Raw genomic sequence first — 20545 nt, 5'->3', positions numbered from 1 at the left:
GGAAAAATAGTTTCATTCCTATATTATATATATTATATATAAATATTATTATATCTTTCAAACCTTTAAGACACTTTTTTATACATTTAAATTCAGGCAATGTAACTACAAACATTTATGACATGAAAGTTACTAAAATGCTTTTTGAAGCTGATGGTACGTGAAGAATAAATTGAATATTAAATGAATTTGTTGAAGCAATATGCCATTATAACCACCTCGTTTAGGGAAAGCTTCGACCTCTCGACGTTGAAATGGTAACTAAACTAGGTGTAATTAACTGTAGCTAGAGTTAAACCTTGTACTTAGCGACCTTAAATTTATTCTCGAACTCCTGATGTTAGAGTTTATTAATGTTCAATTTTTTAAATTTCATTTCAAAAATTACAATTTTTGTTTGTGTAGCCACGAATGCTTTAATTGTATATTTTACAATAATAAATATTGTTTATATATTCGTCTGAACAAAAAGTACAATCATTTTTTAGGAGATGGGATGAATATCGTGCGCTTGGTGGTAAGCGACACGCTCGTCCATAACAGTTGCTGTTAAAATGAAATCATAATTATCAAGGTTGACGTGCTCTCGACTGTGTACAATTTTGTTTTCTTTTCGTTTCAAAAGTAGACGCCGAAACTAGAAAGATAAAAGAAAGAAAATAAATTTACTTGTTTACCACAAATGACACCATACAAGAAAAAATGAAACAACACATAAATAAATAAAAACAAGAAATAAAATTAAATTAAAACTATTTACATAGACAAGGACACTAGGTAAAGAGTTATTTTGTGTGGTGCCAGTCGCGGCAACAAAAGGGTCTCTAACTCAGTATTTGCTGGAAAACATATTGCGTTCCCAGCACTGATTTTCAGTTAGGACTCTAGGTTGGAAAGGTGACGGAACCACCATAAGCAAGCATACTTACTTAAAATTAGAGATGAATATACATAATACAACCTAGTATTTTGCCGTTCTGGTTGACCCACCGACCTTCAAAGTACCAGGTGACAATAAATATCGGTAAAACCGCAAATTTTACACGTATTATAAATTAAACGCTGTATGTGGGAGGTCATGTTGGTCATGGTTGCCCACGGGTGCCATATATGTTATTTGTCATCGCCACTCTTGTCTGTCTGTATAATATTGTTGCGTTTCTTGTCTTGATAATTGGACGAGTGAATAATAGAATTTTTGTAACGGAAATCACGCTGCTTAACTTGTTTTTGCATGTAGCTATTGTAGGCCGTCAGAACTTGACATAAAACTGTTTCTTCAGATCATTAGCTGCGCTAAAGAATTATATTATACGTATTAGTCAATACGGATCACCGCAGCGCTGGATGGACGACATCCGAGGGCACGAAACAAATCGTACACGTGATGGTAAGCTATACGCCTGTCTGTAAATGTTGCAGTGCCACTCAGAGCTTTAAATCGCAAAGATCTGAGGGGCACTGCCACTGCCCGTCACCCTGAGATATAAGTTGAGAAGTCCCATGTGTCTGTAATTTCACCAGCACCTTTACCCTTCTAAACCGAAACGCAGTAATGCTAACATTACTGATCGACACAAAGAGTTCTACTGCTGCTAACAGGAGAGTTCCTTGTGACTTATAATATACCCCAGTAACTAACGTGGGAAGTATCGTTTTATATGTATATAAAAACGATAATTAATGTATCTCTCATCCACACTAATCACCTATGACCAAACTAAGAAATTTCCAGCATTAAAGGCAGAGCAATGACATTAGGAGCCTGTACTCCCACTAGTTATACAACTACTGGTATTTAATAAAAATGGAATCAAATTAATTTGGTACTCCGCGAACCCAGTTATGGTTAAATCGTGCAAAGTAGCTGCGCTTGAGCTGAATATTTTTCATAAAGTTCAAATGAAAGTTCTGTCCACCTAATACCTATATTAGCATACCTGGAAGATTCCATAGAATTTTCAGGCTTCAGTTCCTCAGACAAACCATAAAAACAGCCAATTTATAAATTACGTTTCCTAAATTGGTCCTAGAGAGGGAATCGACCTCCTCGTCTACCAGAATACTAATTGCTGGGTCAATGGACTTTTATTTTTCTTATGGACAAGACAAACGATTATGCCAAAAGTCAATACTCACGCCATCATTTCAGAGTCAAAAAGTAACTTCTCATTTGTTAGCCTCGCCGATTGTAAAAAAGTTTTGTCCTTTAAGAAACTCAAGAATAAATTATAGACAAATTCAGCATATAAATAATTATTTATTAAATTCACATAAGTTGCAATGTTCTTTATTAAATTAAAATTCGATAATCTAATAAACCACACTCGTCCCCTAATTTGCTATTCTTAGAAGTGGAATATTTTCTTCAGAATTTTATGAGACCACTACTGAGGTACCTCCTTTTCTACAAAAAAGAATCGTCGAAATTAGAAATATATACACAAGAAAAAAACGTATTGAGAACCTCTTTATTTTTTGTAGCTGGTTAATAAATCTTTATTTGATTTACGTAAATTAAAATATGATTAATAAATTACAAACTTTTTTAACTATAGTTCTGAATAAGGTAGTTTAAATAATATATTATTTATTACACATAACTGGTTGATGATTATACGATTGTACCATCTCAGTCAACCGTGTTCGTATGACCTGTAAAGGGCCCGAAACGTTGGTTTATTTGAAAAAATAAATATAGGTGATTTAGATCCGAAACAATACTTTCAGTTATTTACTTCTTAATAAGTATTAATATTGTGTAACAAACTGGTGTAGTAAAATGCATTACGAAAACAATTGCACATTTTTTAATTTTAACTTCCCGGAAAGCTTTTGTTAACCATTGAGATTAACCAGTAACTTCAAATTACGATAAGTCCAACCAATCAATCACGTAATATAAAATATTAATTCGAAATGTGAAATGATTGACAGTTGTTAGTTAATTTGACGGTATAAAATTGATGGCGACTTAATGGATGTGATATTGATCAATTTGGACGTTTTACAACTTAATTTAATAGTCTTTTTCTATGATACCAAGTGACGAGACGAACCAGTTGTGCGCCTGGTGGTACGCGACACGCCTGTCCATAGCAGTTGCAGTGTCACTTAGAGCTTTAAATAATAAGATTAGGCGGAATGACGATTCCATACCAAATAGTGTACTTTGGCGTACAAAATTTTACAATTGTATATTTTTCCCATATACTTAACACGTATATTGACCTTGATCTCAGTCTGTAAAAATTTGGGATTCAACACGGCCTGAAGAATTTTTTTTATTTGATTTTCGAATTTCAGTTGAAGAATGGTCGAGTAATGCCTTCCGAAAAGTGTACAATTTGAGTGCATACCAAGAAAGCTTCGCTCGTTGTGCTTCGATTAATATTATATCACTGAGGGTACTTGAGGCTATCAGCGCAAAAGTGGTGTAACACACAATTTTTTTTTCTACAATATTACTTTAAATGATAGTAAAGTACATAATTTATATTTGGATGTTTAAAAATACTAAATAATATTCGCATAATCTCGCGACGCGCTCGTGTTGCACAGCGCGTGTCGCACCCGTAATAATTAATTATAGAATTAAAACGTTCGTTCGGTGTTTAAACAATGACTTGAAATAGTAGACTTGTTTATTGGTTGATTATTTCATAATCACAATCAAGATAGAATCCGCGAAATATAAAAATATCAACATATAAGTACGGCATTTATTGTCAATTATTATTTCAATATTAAATATATAGTTTATTAAATATTATCGCAATAGGATTTTCATTAAAACGAATGCAATAAATCAAAAGCTGTTTATATCGGAAACCAATGTAAGTAAATGAAATAAATAATAATGTGAATACATGACCGTATGATTGTATTAAATTGACTTCATTTTCATTCGCAACCACAATTCGTGTAAATTAATGTGATAAATAGACGCGGATGAATAATGTTGTTGAACAACGGTGCAACTTTACTCATATTTGTTTTATACCGTTTTATTACGGGACAATAAAACAATAAAGTAAGTAACGCTGTCATAATGGAAATTTCACGACAACATTATGCGAATATTAAGAAATCTTATTTCTCTAAATTTAAAGTTTATTATTTATTATATTTAAAATTTATCTGGATAAAATCGCCAAAATAAGTATGGATTTTAGGAGGATTATTTAAACGAGAACTTTTCAAAAATTCTTTCTATAGTTAAGAAAGTATCTAGTTACATAGATTTACTCGTATTTGTTTCGCTGTTGTTTCTCGAATGAAACAAATAAATGATTATCGAAGACCTAGACGGCTGAATTGAGGCCTTCCAAATATAACTCTATTAGACACGGTTTTCTGCTATCTGCAACAACCGACTGCACATATTGCGTTTAGTATTTCGTAGTCGCTTCGCTACTTAAGATCATTTCTTCTGTGGAAACTCAGAGCTCGCAAATAAACAATTTCAAAATAAACAGCTGTTATTTTACATTTAGTTGTCGGTGAGCGGCGTATGTGTTTTTCGCCTAACTAAGAAGCACTACCGTATCACACATCATTGCCAGTCTAAAAGGCAATTCATTAACATTCCTAGGTATATGGAGTGGCGTTGAAAAATAAACCCTATTTTCTACAAATTTACACACAAAGTCTCCAAGTTTCTATTGGAAATTCAGTCGATTCTCGGGACTAGAACGATTTCTAACTACTATCAAGTCTCAGGTTTCTCTTGGAAAATGTAGGTAAATTAAGAGCCTTAATATATTGAAAATACCGTACCGTTTAAGAAGTCACGGTGCCATCTACTATGGTAATGAACGTTTGCACAACTGAGATTCAAGGTCAACTTGCACTTGTACACACTATTTATTACTTGACCGTACTTTTTAGTTTCTTCGATTCGCAAATTACTTCATTGCTTTCTTAATTCATGTTGATATTGGGAGTTAAAATAATGAAGAAGTAACGTATGTTGAATTTTGTAACAAACCGTTTGCTTAGGTTAAAAATAGTAAAGGAATTAAATGAAATTCCGTAAGTTTGTGTCATGAAATTTTTACATTTTAATTTATGTTTTGTCGTACGTATATACACATGAGTCAAGAACATTACGTGTCTATTATGTACATAATATAGTAAAACAAATAACTTTGCAATTGTTTATGTATACCTGTAATAAATTATATATGTGGTTTAGTGTGTGTTCCTACCACTTTGGGAAATACGTAGTTTTATGTATTGTCATATCATAACACTTCACATCATTGTGATACACTCAAAGTTCGAAATTTTGCTATTTATTATAAAGTGTCGAACAGTTCCTTGTAAGCTTATCTCCTGTATCATGTGTATATGTAGTTACCTGCTTGTGTACCAATGCAAGTTTTCTTGAAATCCGCCTTCGATCCTAGAGCTTTGTTCCGGTCATACAAGATTCTACAAGATAACTTGTCTATTGACTTCTAGGTTATCAATGGATAAGCAAACTACAGGAATTCTTGTTGTTTGCTTTTCGAAATATTAGATAAGTAACCTCGACTTGAACTGTCTTTTGTTTCATGTGTCCAAAAAAGAGACAAGTGAACATCGATAAATATTTTAATAATTCTTTGGAATTTCATAATATTTATCGATGTTGATGTTAATGAATTATGGATAAAAATCGTGGTAGTCTAACGGTTTGACCTACCATCTCGCAAACAGAGACCGCGTGGGTTCGAATCTGGGCTCGAATCTTTTAGTTTCTCGGATTATAATTGCGAAATTTAATTTGAAATTTACCACGAGCTTTTCGGTGAAGGAAGACGTGATGAAATGTGCACGTCGAAGAGGTTCACAACCCTCGGAAAACGTGTAAAGTCCACAACCCGCATAAGGCCAGCGTGGCGGAATATGACTTAAACCCTCGCCTTAGAGGAGACCCGTGCTCAGCAGCGGGACGTGTGTATGGGTTGATGATGATATAGATGATTTGAAATATATTCTGAAAGTACGCATGTATATGTGTCACAAGCAAGTAGTCAAACTTTATTTAATTGACTTTAAAAGTATGTTTACCATTTCCTAGTTTGTAACATTGTAATCTGTACGAACTCATCGTTGTTCTCCGAAGACTTTGCCTGTTGTTATACATAACAATAGGCAAATTGTTACACAAACAAACAATATATTCAGAGTACTAAGGTTCATATTAGCATAGAATTTATAAAGGAATTAAAAAATATATGTAATGGCTAATTCAATGAAAAGTACCTAATTGTTCAAAAGTATATAAGTGCTAGGAACTTGCTCGCGCTAGAGAGGTGGAGCTCAAGGCAGTTTTTGCAACTTGTTTTAAACAAATTCAAGGAAAATAGCTTCTCTTCTTTATATTACTCCATGATCTGTATATATTAATGGCCATAAAGACTTTACTAAAGAGTATATAGCCGTGATAGCTTAACGGTTTCATCTACCGCCCCTTAAGTAAATGGTCGTGGATTTGAAATCGGGATTGCACCTCTGGAGTTTTTCGGAATTTATGTGCGAAGTTGAATAATTTTTTAAAATAATATTAAGTGACGGGACGAATAAGTCGTGCATCTGATGGTAAGCTACACGCCTATCCATAACAGGTGCAGAGCCACTACGAGCTTTATATCGCAAAGATCTGAGGGCACTGCCACTGCGCCGCCACCTTGAGATGTAAGTTGACAAGTCCCATGTGCCTGTAATTTTACCATGTACAGGGTTCCTCACGATGATTTCCTTGACCTTTCACACATTTACAAAGCATTTTAATGATGTATGTAAAGTTCCCAATCTCATTGTGAGAGGAGGCTCGTGCTCAGTAATGAGACTTTACATAGGTTAACTAAAAAAAACAAAAGTTTAAATTTAAACATTCTGAATTTGTATTTAAAAACTAAAATTCATAATTTTGAATTCAAAATTCAAACTTCGAAATTAAGAATAAGATTGCATTATAATCTCAGTACAGAGCACTAAAAACCGACCTCAAAAGCCATTAATCCCCTAGTTTGCCACCCTTGGAGATGGAATATTTTCTTCAAATTTAAACGGAACTACTACTGAGTTACCTTCTTTCCAACAAAAGATGAATCATCAAAATCCGTTCACAAATGTTATCGCGTAATACACATACAAAAAGAAACAAAACATACAATCGAATTGAGAACCTCCTCCTTTTTTGAAGTCGGTTGAAAGTATGAGACTACTTATTCCTCTTTTGCATTTTGAAGCACTTTTAGCCAATGTTTATAGAACTTATTACAGTTTTATAATTAAAGACTCTAATACATATTATAGAGGTAGAAACAAGAATTTTGAACTATTAATTTCAATAATAATAGTGAATACGAAGGATATGCAAAGGTATGTTTTTAAAAGTTGCACATTTGTAAGTGTATTTATTTGTTTACTTTTTTCTGAAATAAATGTATACTTTTTTAAAAAGGTGTCATGATTACGTATTTTTAAACACAACACAGAAATTTATTTTTGAAATATCTAATAATATATACATATTATTCCAAAATGTACACCGTTAAGGAGTCTGTCTGCCATTTCGATAATCAAATCAGCTCTAGGTCACCATAACATTTTATTTTCATTGGAATTACAATTAACTACGTGGCAAGTTACATTGAAAACGGTTAACGGCAAATGGGTGAAATTTAATAAACCAGAATCATATCCTAATTTGCCACACTTAGAGGTGGAATGTTTTGTTCGAATTTGAACGGGACCACTACAGAAGTACCTCTTTTCCAATAAAAATCATCGAAATCAGTTCACAAATCTCCTCCTCCTCCTCAAATCCTTATCATAACTAACGCAATCGTATTTTCAAAAAAACTGAGTTATTAACATATCTGGAATTAACAAATCGAGATCTACAACCCTCTACAAGCGATTTTTTTAATATCTTATTTAGTTTAAATTTTGTTGTTAGGCAAAATCAGCTAGAATGACATTTTTTTAAAGAAAAAAACTGTACGTACTGATATCTCAAAAGTTACCAAAATGCAAATGCGTTAGTTATGACAAGGAAGGTAGATTAATGTCGGAGTAATGGCGTAACAGACACAAAGAAAAATTACTGTCGACTTGAGAATTTCCTCCTTTTTTGAAGTCGTTTAAAAAAGGAAAATTAACGTTAAAACGTTAATTAAACATTATTGTTTATTCATAATATATTTACAAAATATTAAGTATATTAGAAAAATCTTGTAGAAAGAATAATATTTTTTATGCATTGACACTTATTGTGATCTTCCGACATCTGAAATTTTAATACGTTTGTTGTTGTTATTTCTCACTCAGTTATTGTTAGTTTATCTCGTATTGTCTTATTGCTTTCTTCAGATACGTTGGTAAAGTAAGGGTGAAATACATTAATCCAATAGCTGAATCCTGTGTCCAATGATTAATAAACCAGGAAACAGAATCCTCTAATAGATTGGAAATCGTGACCCGGGATCCACCTACTGGACAAATGTAAATTAAAAAAAGATACATTGTCAAAGTTAAACTCAAAGTCAAAGATCATTTATTCCATAGGTAAAATAAATTAACACTTGAAAACGTCACATTTAAGCTACTGCTCGTTCACTACGCTGACCTCCCTGAGAAGAACGAGCAAGAAATTCTAGGGATTGCTCTTTTCAAAATAAACTTAATTGCTATGGAATATACTTTGAATCAAATTTGTGTGGATTCTGGAGCTGTGTCGACTTTCCATAATTCTTTATCTAAGACGTAGTCTTCAATTTTGTAATATGACTTTTCGATCAAAATATTTTTAACGTAGTTTTTAAACTTAGGAAATGATAAACTTAATATATGCTCCGGAATCTTATTGTAAAAACGTATGCAGTTCCCCATAAAAGAGTTGTTTACCTTGGTTAAACGAAATCGTGGTACCATGAGTTTCGACTTAGCTCTAAGGTTAATATTATGGATATCTTCTTTCTTATTGAAATTATGTATATTTTTGTATATTGTTATATATATACGTATATTGAGTAATTGTTATTTTGTTTTGTGCAGATAACTAGTGATGTGCTGATATGCCGATCGCAGCTATTTCCCGTGAATCTCCTCCTGCGTCTCCTCCTCTTCACACCACTTATGAGGAGGCTCTTGCTACCGTGAGTACTTTTTTTTACAAAACAGTGCTTGTAGCGACATCTTGCAAGAATTAAAGAATACCAAACGGGAGGGAATATTTGAAAAGCATGAGGAGTAGTTGAGATTAAAGTGATTTGTTATATAAATAAAGATTTTTCCACACCGTACGGATACGGTTCACAAATGGTACACTATAAATGTTTGTAAAATAATTGCATTTATACGATTTCATATTATGTAATTTTTAAAGAAAGTATAAAACTATGGAAACACATTACTGTAACTTGTAGCAGAAGAGCTCCTTGTGATAGAATATGTCTAGGAAAGTACTGCCACCTTACCTATTTCTGCCGCCGAGCAGTAATGTGAGCGTTTCGGTCTTGAACTGTAAGGGTGCTGGTGAAATTACAGGCATAATACTAATACATACTTTTCAATTTATGTCTCAGGGTGACGGGGGCAGTGATAGTGTCTCTCAGATCTTTGCAATTTAAACTCTGAGTAGCATTGGAACTGTTATGGCGCACAACTTGTTCTTCTGCTACCTATTCTTCTTCTTATCATATCGATGGCATACACAAAATTATTGTGACCCAGAAGTTATTGCTGAAGTGTGAATATGGTTGCAATCGCGAAAGAAATTGCCAATCGGCGTAAGGTACGCGCTGATTTTTGCCAAGGGTGCGCCAGGACATGAGTACGCCATTACGAGAAGGCTCCTTTCATGCACGGCGCCCGCTACCATGCGTTTTATGTTACTCTACATTTGATTTCGTGTTACCTATTGAAAACTTAGAAGCAGTAACTTAGTACTTTTAGTAGCAGTAGAGCTCCTTGTGAACCTTACATTCCTGCCGCCAAGCAGTAATAGCATTACAACGTTTCGGTTTTAAAGGGTAAGGGTGCTGGTGAAATTACAGGCACATGGGACTTGTTAACTTATGTCTCAGAGTGACGGGTGCCCCTCAGAACTTTGCGATTTAAAGCTCTGAGTGGCACTGCAACTGTTATGGACAGGCGTGTAGCTTTTCATCAGGCGCACGATTTCTTCGTCCCGTCACTTGATTAAAAAAAAAAGAACTTTATGGATCATGTCTTATTTTACGGAAATTCGTTTTATATTCGCGAACATACATACTTTCATTTCGAAATGTGATGTCAGGAATCCTCTATTTTTGAGAAAATCCGTTTTACACGATTCAACGACGACACACACATTGCAAAACGGTAAAGTCGTTAGAATGTAAATGCCATCAAAATTATTTTACAATACGCGAAGGGACACGTAGGCGTAAATAGCTTGGGACATTCACAAATCCGTTGCTCAATATGGCAATCGTCTCGCGTCCAAACTTCGCTTGGATTAAGGGTTTCATAAATCAATATTTGCAATAAATCTATTTGTCTTAAGTGGTGATCTATTTTAGCTTAGTGCTTTATGAAGCAATCAATACCAAAAATTAGTACCCATGATTTATAGAGAGGGGTATCTGTAAAGTACTTACAACCTCGTAACACTATATTCCGTAAATCTTAAACAATAACTTTTGTCCCATGACTTTTTAACAAAAATAAACTTCTAAGTTTTTTTTGTACTATTCGACACTAATATTGGGTGGCCGCAGTGGAGGTGTAGTAAAAACGAGAAAATATATAGATAATAGTTATTATTTATTTTATTTATTTATTCATATTAAAATTCCACCATAAATTTCTTACCTAAAGGAATTTAAAGAACGATCGTTGACCTGTCAGTACCTGCACAGTTGTTCGCATACCTGGATACCTGGAAAGGCAAATCTGATGAATTAATTAACAGTCATGGAACAAAAGTTATTGTTTATTATGTTAGTAATCTAGCCCTGGGAAGTTGTTAGTATTTTACAAAACTAACCCTTTGTAATAATCTACTAAGGCTCCGTGTACTTAAAATTGTACATAATATGTGAAGTGATTCAGACCCAGATAATATTATATAATCGTCCAATGTAAATTATAATGAAAACGTCGTATTCAAATTTAGCGCTATATATTGCATATTTGGTGGTGGTGTTCTTCTTTGAAATGTTAATTTTCTCTCGCGAAGTTTGACTATTACGTTGTGATATCGGTGGAAATCAGCGCCTCTGTTGACTGCCGCAATGACGAATCTCCAACTCAGTGGACGACGCGACGTATGCCAATATTCAATGTCATTGAGCGTTCTCCGTATGATGGTATGGTGGACCCATTGGCGGTGTATAAGTGGTTACTCGGAGATTTTCTCTCGTCTCTCGCGCGTGCTCGCAGAGCGGAGACTTTAACCCCTGTGTCGATAAGAAAACGCAGGCCTGATGTCGTATCCATGATAAATAGATGATAAGATATTTCGTCGACCGCTGCCCCGTCGTAGTTTCAGTTTTCATTAGTTTTCCGAATAATATTTCTTATCAAAGTTGCTACGGTAGTAGCAAGTTGCGTGCTGCGATGATCGTGGTGCCGTGTTGGAGAGGAAACGGCTTCTAGAACGTGGGCGATGAAAGTTGCGTTGTCTACTATATAGCGTATCTAGAAAAGTACTGTTTTCATACAAAACAGAGGGTATACTTGCTTAAGGCAGAAGTATATAATTATATTTAGTATATTTTACTATACGCACATCAAAAGTGATTCTAATCTAGGGATTAAGCACGTTTTTGCTAATTACTGAATATTATGTTTTTTTATCACCGTTTTTTTAAACATCAATGGATTTTTTTGGTCAATTTCATTTTCAAATCATAATATTGACCAAAAATCCATCGGTGGGTGTTAAAAAAATATATTACAAAATTTGATGTTCAGTTTTGGTTACAATAGAAAAAGTATATATTATAAAAACATTCAATTATATAAAACTATTGATAGATATTTAGTCCCCTTTTCTACTATTTGCTGTGCCCTATTCAGGGTCCATAATTTAATGTACATTACGTTATGGTATGCAAATAAATGAGAATAAGGAATTGACAAAAACGTGCTTGATCCTTGGATATTTTTGACGTGTGTACATTAGACGTTTTTTATTCCATTTCACACAGAATGGGTACTGTGACATTTAAATTTTTACGTTATATGCATACTATTTATAACTAATCTTTCAACCAGGTTACAAAAAGAAATTGTAAATTTCTTGTAATTGACAAAAAACAACAACAGTTGTTGCAGTCCTAATTTTAAGTAAAAATTACAGAATATTAATTAGGTACTAAATGAAATGATAAAGATAACTCCAACTATTTGATACGTGTAATGGAATACTCATTCGATATCAATGGAATACACCATAGAATCGATAAATCGAATCGGATATCGTGTATCTCGCGTCAATACATATTTGCATACACCTTGTATATGGGACTGTTTTTTTTTGTCTTGTGTTTTTGGAGTCATTGTTCAAATTTTGTTTCCTTTGCTACTAATTTTATGCTTACCGCCAGCTAACTTTTTCAGTAATCATATTAATTATCTCGCAATAACTCTAGAATATGTGAGTACATAGAGATTTCACAAAACCATTATTCTAGGGAACTTTTTTAAATTAAGAATACAATAATTAATCCGAACAAAGTATATGTTAATAGTACGCCTTATGTCTAACAAAATAAGTGTGAAAATATATTACGTTAAAATCGTGAGAAAATTTGCCAAACATGTTCGGAATGTAATTCATTACCCTATTGGTTACTTTGTAGTGCTGTGTAGGTGTAAAATAGCCTAAGTTTTCCGTCCACCGTACGATGATCATTAATAGAAATCGAGCTCATAACAAATAACGTTACGTCATCAACTTCGACGAGTATCTTAATTTGTAGTAATAGTTCAATTTGTACTGCTGGTATAATAAAGTCACATGTGATCATGCGTCAAAAGTGTTTTTATTACTTGAAAATCATAAAAATGGTATGAACTACTTGAAACAAATTATGTATATGCAACGTTTTACAACTGTTTTATTTAAGCATAAAAAGTTATCGACTAATTTCGTACGTACAATTTTCAAACCTCATTTGCGCATGCAAATGAGGTTTAAAAAAAAACCCTTTGATGTAATAAGGCCACATCTGCATCAGATGTGGCCTTATTACATCAAAGGGGCGAATTCATGTTGACGCGAGTTGCTGTCTTCCCGCGCAGATCCTGGAGTTACCAATGTTAATTAACCGTGCTTCCATAAGTAAATTATAATATTAAGAGTTCAACTGATTAGATTTTATGATAGGGAAAATGTTATTGCAAAGACCAAACCAAAAAGATCAAAAGCAGGGCCCGACCAAAGAATGTTGTGGCGCATAAGCCTGTGAAAGTTTCGTCAAAACATTCTCCATGAACAAAGTGAAGCAGATTTTATTTGTTAGTGGTGACGGTGGATGGACAACCTTCAGCAGGCAATGGTGTTTCTTGTTGTGCGCCGTTTTGGACATAGATTATAATCATTTAATAAATAAACAACCTGCAAATAATTAAACATGTGTGTTGTGTAGCTTAGCACATTATCTTCTTCACTAGTCGGAGAGTTACTTTAAAAACAGGAAGTAAGTCTTTGAAGAAGTTGAGTGTCAAAAGGTCTTTCCTCTAATATGACTGTGTGTATAATTACCGTTATCTTTAATAAATAGCCAAGGGTTATCTAAAATTAACCGCATTATACAGGGAATAGTGCAGTAGGGAATTGCGAAGTTCATTGCTCAATATGGTAAGCATCGACCGGACTATGAGATCGGTGAGTATTGTGTTGATACCTGCGCCCGCGCAGTTGTGCAAGCAGGTTTAGGATTTTGTGCTAGTGCTAATGTTATAGGTGATTCTGCTAAGTTTATATTTGGTCAGTTGTAATTATATAATTATTTAGGTTTGCTGACAATAAACGGTTGAAATTGGTTAAACACGTTTAGTTTTATTTGTAATTAAAAGATATAACAACTCCCTAATATAATCTGTAACGTTAAAAGAAAAACTCAAATAAGGCATGACATTAATATCTTCCTCAAGATCGAGGCTACTTCGAATTACCCATTTTTTGTTAGAATTCCGTATGGTAATGCAGCACAGAGTGCATTCGACAAATTATTAATTATACTATTATTATACAAAGTCAACGACTTTTTTCAAAATTGACTCGAAAATGTAGTTATGAAACACCATCTAAGTTATTCTACTTTTTTAAATTCCAACCTGCTATATATGAACAAATGTTACTATAATACAACATGCATAAATGTTCTATTAATTTTTAATTGAACTTAAATAATGTAGTACTATAATTTTAACACCAATACTTAATATTATTAAAATTAATATGTTTGAACCCTTTTAAAAAGAATCAAAATCGGATTAATATTTTTTAGTCTGCACAGTAGCCGTAAATGTTCCAAAACCTTCCGTAATATTTTCATGTTTTTTTTTAACATGACTGGCTGTAGTAGAATAGCGATAGTTGTTGTAAGCGACACGCCTGTCACGCACGCCATTACTGTTGCAGTGCCACTCAGACTTTTAAATCACAAAGGTCCGAGGGGCACTGTCACTGCGCCTGTCATCCTGAAGATGTAAGTCGATAAGTCCCATCTGCCTGTAATTTCATAAGCACAATTATCCTTCACAACCATTATTACTTGGCGACAGAAATGGGTAAGGTGACATACTTTCCTGGATAAATTCTTTCACTTGGATTCTGCTCTTAAAAGTACTGGAAGTGCATACACCAGTGTCGTTGTCAGAGTGGCATAATGCCATCCGTATATCTTTAGTAGTAGTAAAGCTCCTTGTGAAAGAGTTTGTCCAGGAAAGTACTGCCACTTTACCTGTTTCTGCCGCCAAGCCGTAATGTCAGCAATTACTGTGTTCCGGTTTTGAATGGTAAGGGTGAAATTACAGGCACATGGGACTTATCAATTTATGTTTCAGGATGACGGGCGCGGCGCAGTGGTAGTGCCCTGGTAGTGTGTGCAACTGCTATGGACAGGCGTGTAACTTACCATCAGGCGCACGACTTGTTCGTCCCATCACTTGATATTATAAAAATAAAACCTTTTGTAGACTTTTCGGGTAGCTACATTTTATAGTAAAAATAAACATGATAATCGAATAGCAAGAGTATGAAATTACTCGTAATACGGCATTTATGTACATTAGGTCAAATTGCAACAAAAACCACAAAAAGTTTTCACACGTATTCCAAATGAACATTAATTCGACATGCTAATTTGCTTGATATGAAATGTGTTTAAAGTACGCTTTTATAATTTCGCATGAGGTCAGTTGAGAAATATTTAATAATAACGACTTGTCATTTCCATAATATATAAAATATGATGGAAATGGAAAGAATAAGTCGTACACCTGGTGGTAAGTGACGTGCCTGTCAATAGCAGTTGCAGTGCCACTCAGAATTTTAAATCGTAAAGATCTGAGAGGCACTGCTAATGTGCCCGTCACTCAGAGACATTAGCTGAAAAGGCCTATGTGCCTATAAATTCACCAGCACCTACCCTTCAAAACCGAAACCCAGTAATGCTCACATTACTACTTGATGGCAGAAATGGGTAAGGTGGCAATACTTTAATGGACGAACTCTTTCACAAGAAGTGCTGCTGCTACGTAAATTGTTTGTACGGTTAACACTGTACATTAAATATGTCACCGCGTTAGCATTTTTATATCAAATTATAATTTCTATACATTTGCTATCAAGGCATTGTCATAAGCAAGCGTGTGTTTCATTTTGTAATCAAGTTTACGAATTAAATGCCATTTCAAAATCAACAAGGATTCTTTATTTGTCAACGTCATTATCAATATAGTTTGTGAAGCAAGATCAAGACAAGTTGACAAGTCTCATGTGCCTATAATTTCACACTGAAACGCAGTGCTCACGTTATTGAAAAAGACTGAAAATCAGCAACGTTTTTGTTCACGTGTTCACGTGACTCTATTTTCCATTAGTTTTTGATTATTGGTATTCTTGTATATGTTTTGTGGAGAAATAAATGTCTTTTTATTTTTTTATTGCTGCTTGGTGGCAGAAATACGTAAGGTGGCAGTACTTCCCAGGATGAACTCTTTCACAAGAAGCTCTCTAGCGTAGCTTGGTTTTGAAAAACTGTCATTAAAAGCTCCAGTCCTAGGTCTCCGAAAGCGCTTATAATATAAATTAAGGTCGTTAAACATAAGAGTAATTGAATGTTACAAGTGTTACAGTACAAGTACATACAGTACAGTATAAGTGTTGTTTAATGGCGTTTGTGCTTTACATTATTTTTAAGCAAATCGGAAATTTATTAACTTTCTCCCTCTCTCTTTTTCACGATAAAATTGTTGTACAACTTGGTCTAATTTTTACATTTAATATTTTTGACTTTGTTAATCTTATAGATCGCAGTTCTAAATACATACATGCTGACTTTGTAGTGCATTTTAACCTTTGGTTCTACGTTCAACAAATTACGCAATGATTTGTATTTAGTATTTTTGTATTTGTAGTTGAATATTAGACGATCTCGATAGCTCAACGGTTTGCACTGTGGACGCCAGGAGCTCGCGGGTTCGATTCCCGGTAGGACCAGTTTGGGGAATGAACTATTCTAAATTGATTCTGGTACAGGATGTTCCAGGTAGTTTCCCGGAGTGAATTCCGTTGTTCCCGTACTCATAGTATAGGGAATTCCCTAGTTTGAGATCAGGCAAGGGGTGTAGCTGTCTGGCATATATTACTATGTTCTTCCAGAAAATAGTTTATATAAAGAATGTTTTGTCACTGGCAATCACGTAATACGCAGAAATGATTTCATAAATTTGTATTTACGAAAACTTTCCACTTCTTAAATTTTTATTGAATTGATATTCAATTACTTTTTGTGAAATTAATCCCACTAGTTTGTTATAATTGTAATATAAAGGAAATGAAACTATTTTTCCGGATTTAAATCGCGTATATTTGTTTTTTCAAACAAACCGACGTTTCGGGCCCTCTACAGGTTCCATGGTCACGGTTGACGGTTGAGGTGGTACAGTCTTCAACCAGTTATGTCAGATATTGATGCAAACCACCCTATTTTTTCACTATAGTTTAATTTGCAGAAAATATCCAAAAAGTTTTAAAATATCGTAATCAGTTAAAAATCGTTTCAGCAATTCGCGCCATTAGTAAAGCAATTTTAGAATAATCCATAATAATCATTATTTTTCTTTCATTAATTTCAAATTTTAAATTTGGAACGTAAAGAATCATGCCAGGTTGCTTCAAATAACATGCCTATATATCGTCAAATTAATAAAACCTATTTCTTGTTCTTCTTCATTGAAGTAGAGAAAAAAATCTAAAGTGCCCGTTTTTTTTGCAAAAGAGTTTATATATTTGACAGTCGATTGACCCTTTCGTCTTCTCGGATATTAGTTTAGAAATATTAGTTTAGAACATAATTTACCTATCTGTAATAGTTTGGGAGACAAAGTTCCCCGAAATATATATAGCAGCCATTTTGTTTTTTGAATTTCGAATATTTTTCACTGCTTATAAAAGCTGCCCAGGGTGTGGACGATTACTCGTAGCATTTCTATTTAAAAGTAATAAAATGACATCAAAGAATATAGTTGCGGAATATTAACAGTATATTTAATTATCTAAACGTGATATGTGCAGCGAGTGAATGCTGGTATTAACGCTTCTAATATTGGCAGTGAGTTGACGAGTGATTGCCTCACTGTGTGAATGGAAAATGTCCATAATACAGATGGACGGTAGACATAATGGGTAGGGTTACCATAATAATGCGTTACTTTAGGACTTTTCGCATATAAATAGGGAAATTGATATTAACAGTATCACGTATCTTGAGTCATTGCCAAAAAAAGAAAAAAACGATCACAGCATTATCAGATAGCAGTCAAATCAGATAGGACTATGATTACTTTGCGTTCGCGAAAATAAACGTATAAATAGTAAGTGTTTCATTGGAAATTATTCTGTTTTACTTAATTGTTTATTGTACAGGAAAATAACAAATCACATTTAACAAAAATAAAAATCTAATTCATTCATTCATTTATGTACATAAAAATTTTATAATCATTTGTCTTTACATGAATCATTACCTTCCTTTTTCATTACCCGACGGTCAAGTTTAGAAAGTTAAAAAATGTAGAATTGTTTAGAAAGGTTTTCTTTACTTGAAATATAAAATATTGCTTCATTTAAAAATCAAATATATGCGATTTAGATCCGAAAATACTGTTATATTTTCAACAAAATAATAAAGTTTTTACAATGAGGAAAAACGATTTAAACGTAATTGCAGTTACAATTGTTATCCCAAATCTGTGGCTATGTAACATGGTCACTACACGTAGTATTATCCGTACAATCCACCTGCATACAATAGCTTAGTAGTTTAGTGCAGTTCCCAGCATCCGACGAGCGGCCTCGCGAATAAATAAAACGTTACGAGTTAACACGTTTGAAAAATTAAATTTAAAAAATTGCACGCGCATCCGTCACAGACTATAATATTTTATTGACATAAGTGTGAAGTTTTACGACCAGTACGCTTGTGTTGTGATCTCTTGTGGAATTTCAGTGACTCTAAAATTTTATATTATTGTGTCATGTGAATAATTTTTATAGTGCCACAGATGAAATTTTTATTAATCAATCAATCACAGCTACTGTAACTATGTAACTTTGTTATTTTTAATATTTTTAAAATCCTCGTCACGGCAAAAAAGACCGGACCAGGCAAATTAGCAATTATTATTTTATTTAAAAGTGGATTTATAATGCCAGCATATCTTGTAAAAATATTTCGTGTATTGCGGAATTCTGACAGGTTAGAAGGAAGACTTGTTGTATGTTTATTGCGATATTTTAAAACAGCAATGTACAAGAAATCCTTGTATAAAACGTGGCGTGAATAATTCGCGTGTGTAGCAGTAGTCGGGACCTTGGCCATTATTTTTATTGGGAACGATCTAATTAAATGGTTAACAAGGTGTTCGATCTTTTTGTACGACTTTCTCACGAAGCGTTCGCCAAAACCTACTATTAGTCACGACTTCAGTATTCATTAAAATACACGTATTTTTGTGCAAGTGGGAACTTGTAGTCAAGTTAGAATAGATTTTTTTTGAAATATTATTTAATTACTTTAATTAATTGACGTTAAACAGATCGGTTACAAACCGACAAGGTTGACTTCGGCCTTCGACGTTGTAAAAATTCCTTAAAAGAACTAATTTCTGTTTCGCAATACGACAAATTAAAACCAAGAACGATATTTGCGCGCATCATTTTACGATTCCTATTACTTTATTTACGTATACATAGTGATTATTTGGGGAAAAAAATTATTGGACATGTTCAAATATCGAATTGATAAAACTTATGATGATGCCTTTATACTTCTACATATTTTTATTCCGTCGTCCCCTTTCCATCATCGGAAGACCAGTAGGTTGGGGATCCACCCCTATGTTGTGGTTATTTCAAGGATTCGCACGACGCGTCTCGCTTCCACATTTATGTGGCAAATAGATATGGAGTCCAATTCTCCGCCTGCAGACTTGTTCCCTGACCGTATAACTTGAAACTTTTCAAGGCGAGAGTGAATAAATAGGCAATATTTACGTATGCATGCTCCATCGTCGACTTCATCATCACTTTCCATCAGATTTTTCAATAAATATAAAAACGTAAACATGACCTTTGATTACATATATAAATATAACAACATCACATACGTTGCTCTGATCCCAAAGTAAGTAACTAAGTAGCTGACGACACCATGAAGACTAGTGTGCAAGCCACTTGACCACGAAGGTCGTCAACATTGTCGTTAATTCGATTTTGGATCATCGCAACGTCAACAAGTTACTAGTATACTAGTGGGTCGCACTTGATATTGAGTCACTATCTTGTCAAAGACTCGGATATTTTATTCTCGATCACACTTCTAGTAGGTGCGTAAAGTCCTTTCATTACTATATCTTTTTATTATAATACCAAGTGACGGGACGAACAAGTCGTGCGCCTGGTAAGCGACACACCTATACATAATAGTTATAGTGCCACTCAGAGCTTTAAATTGCAAAGATTTTAGGCGCACTGCCACTGCGCCCGTCACCCTGCGACATAAGTTGACAAGTCCTATGTGCTTGTGATTTCACCAGCACCCTAAACCGGAACGCAGTGGCAGTAATGTTCACATTATTGCTTGGCGGCAGAAATAAGTAATGTTCTTCCCTGGACGAACTCTTTCACAGCTCTACTGCTACGAAATTTGCTTCAAAAATATTACTATTTAATCAACTCCCAAATTCAGTAGTAATTACGTAAATAACTAGGCACATAGTAAAAACGTGTTTACATAAAGAGTTATTTTAAAGTCGCGATCGGTTACGC

General features: G+C 34.0%; 1 protein-coding gene across 1 annotated transcript in view; it reads left to right on the top strand.

Annotated features, from left to right (window-relative positions):
- The window catches only part of LOC113235578, a 182604-nt gene that overhangs the window by 30931 nt on the left and 131128 nt on the right, over nt 1–20545 (top strand). The window contains exon 2 of the mRNA XM_026471322.1: nt 9052–9152. Coding sequence (XP_026327107.1) covers nt 9072–9152 — 81 coding nt within the window. The 5' untranslated portion in view covers nt 9052–9071. The remainder of the gene's footprint in view (nt 1–9051; nt 9153–20545) is intronic.

Source organism: Hyposmocoma kahamanoa, unplaced genomic scaffold (genome assembly GCF_003589595.1).
Source record: "Hyposmocoma kahamanoa isolate Upper Pololo Valley unplaced genomic scaffold, ASM358959v1 88, whole genome shotgun sequence".
Lineage (NCBI taxonomy): Eukaryota > Metazoa > Arthropoda > Insecta > Lepidoptera > Cosmopterigidae > Hyposmocoma > Hyposmocoma kahamanoa.
This window is presented reverse-complemented; position numbering and strand designations above follow the sequence as displayed.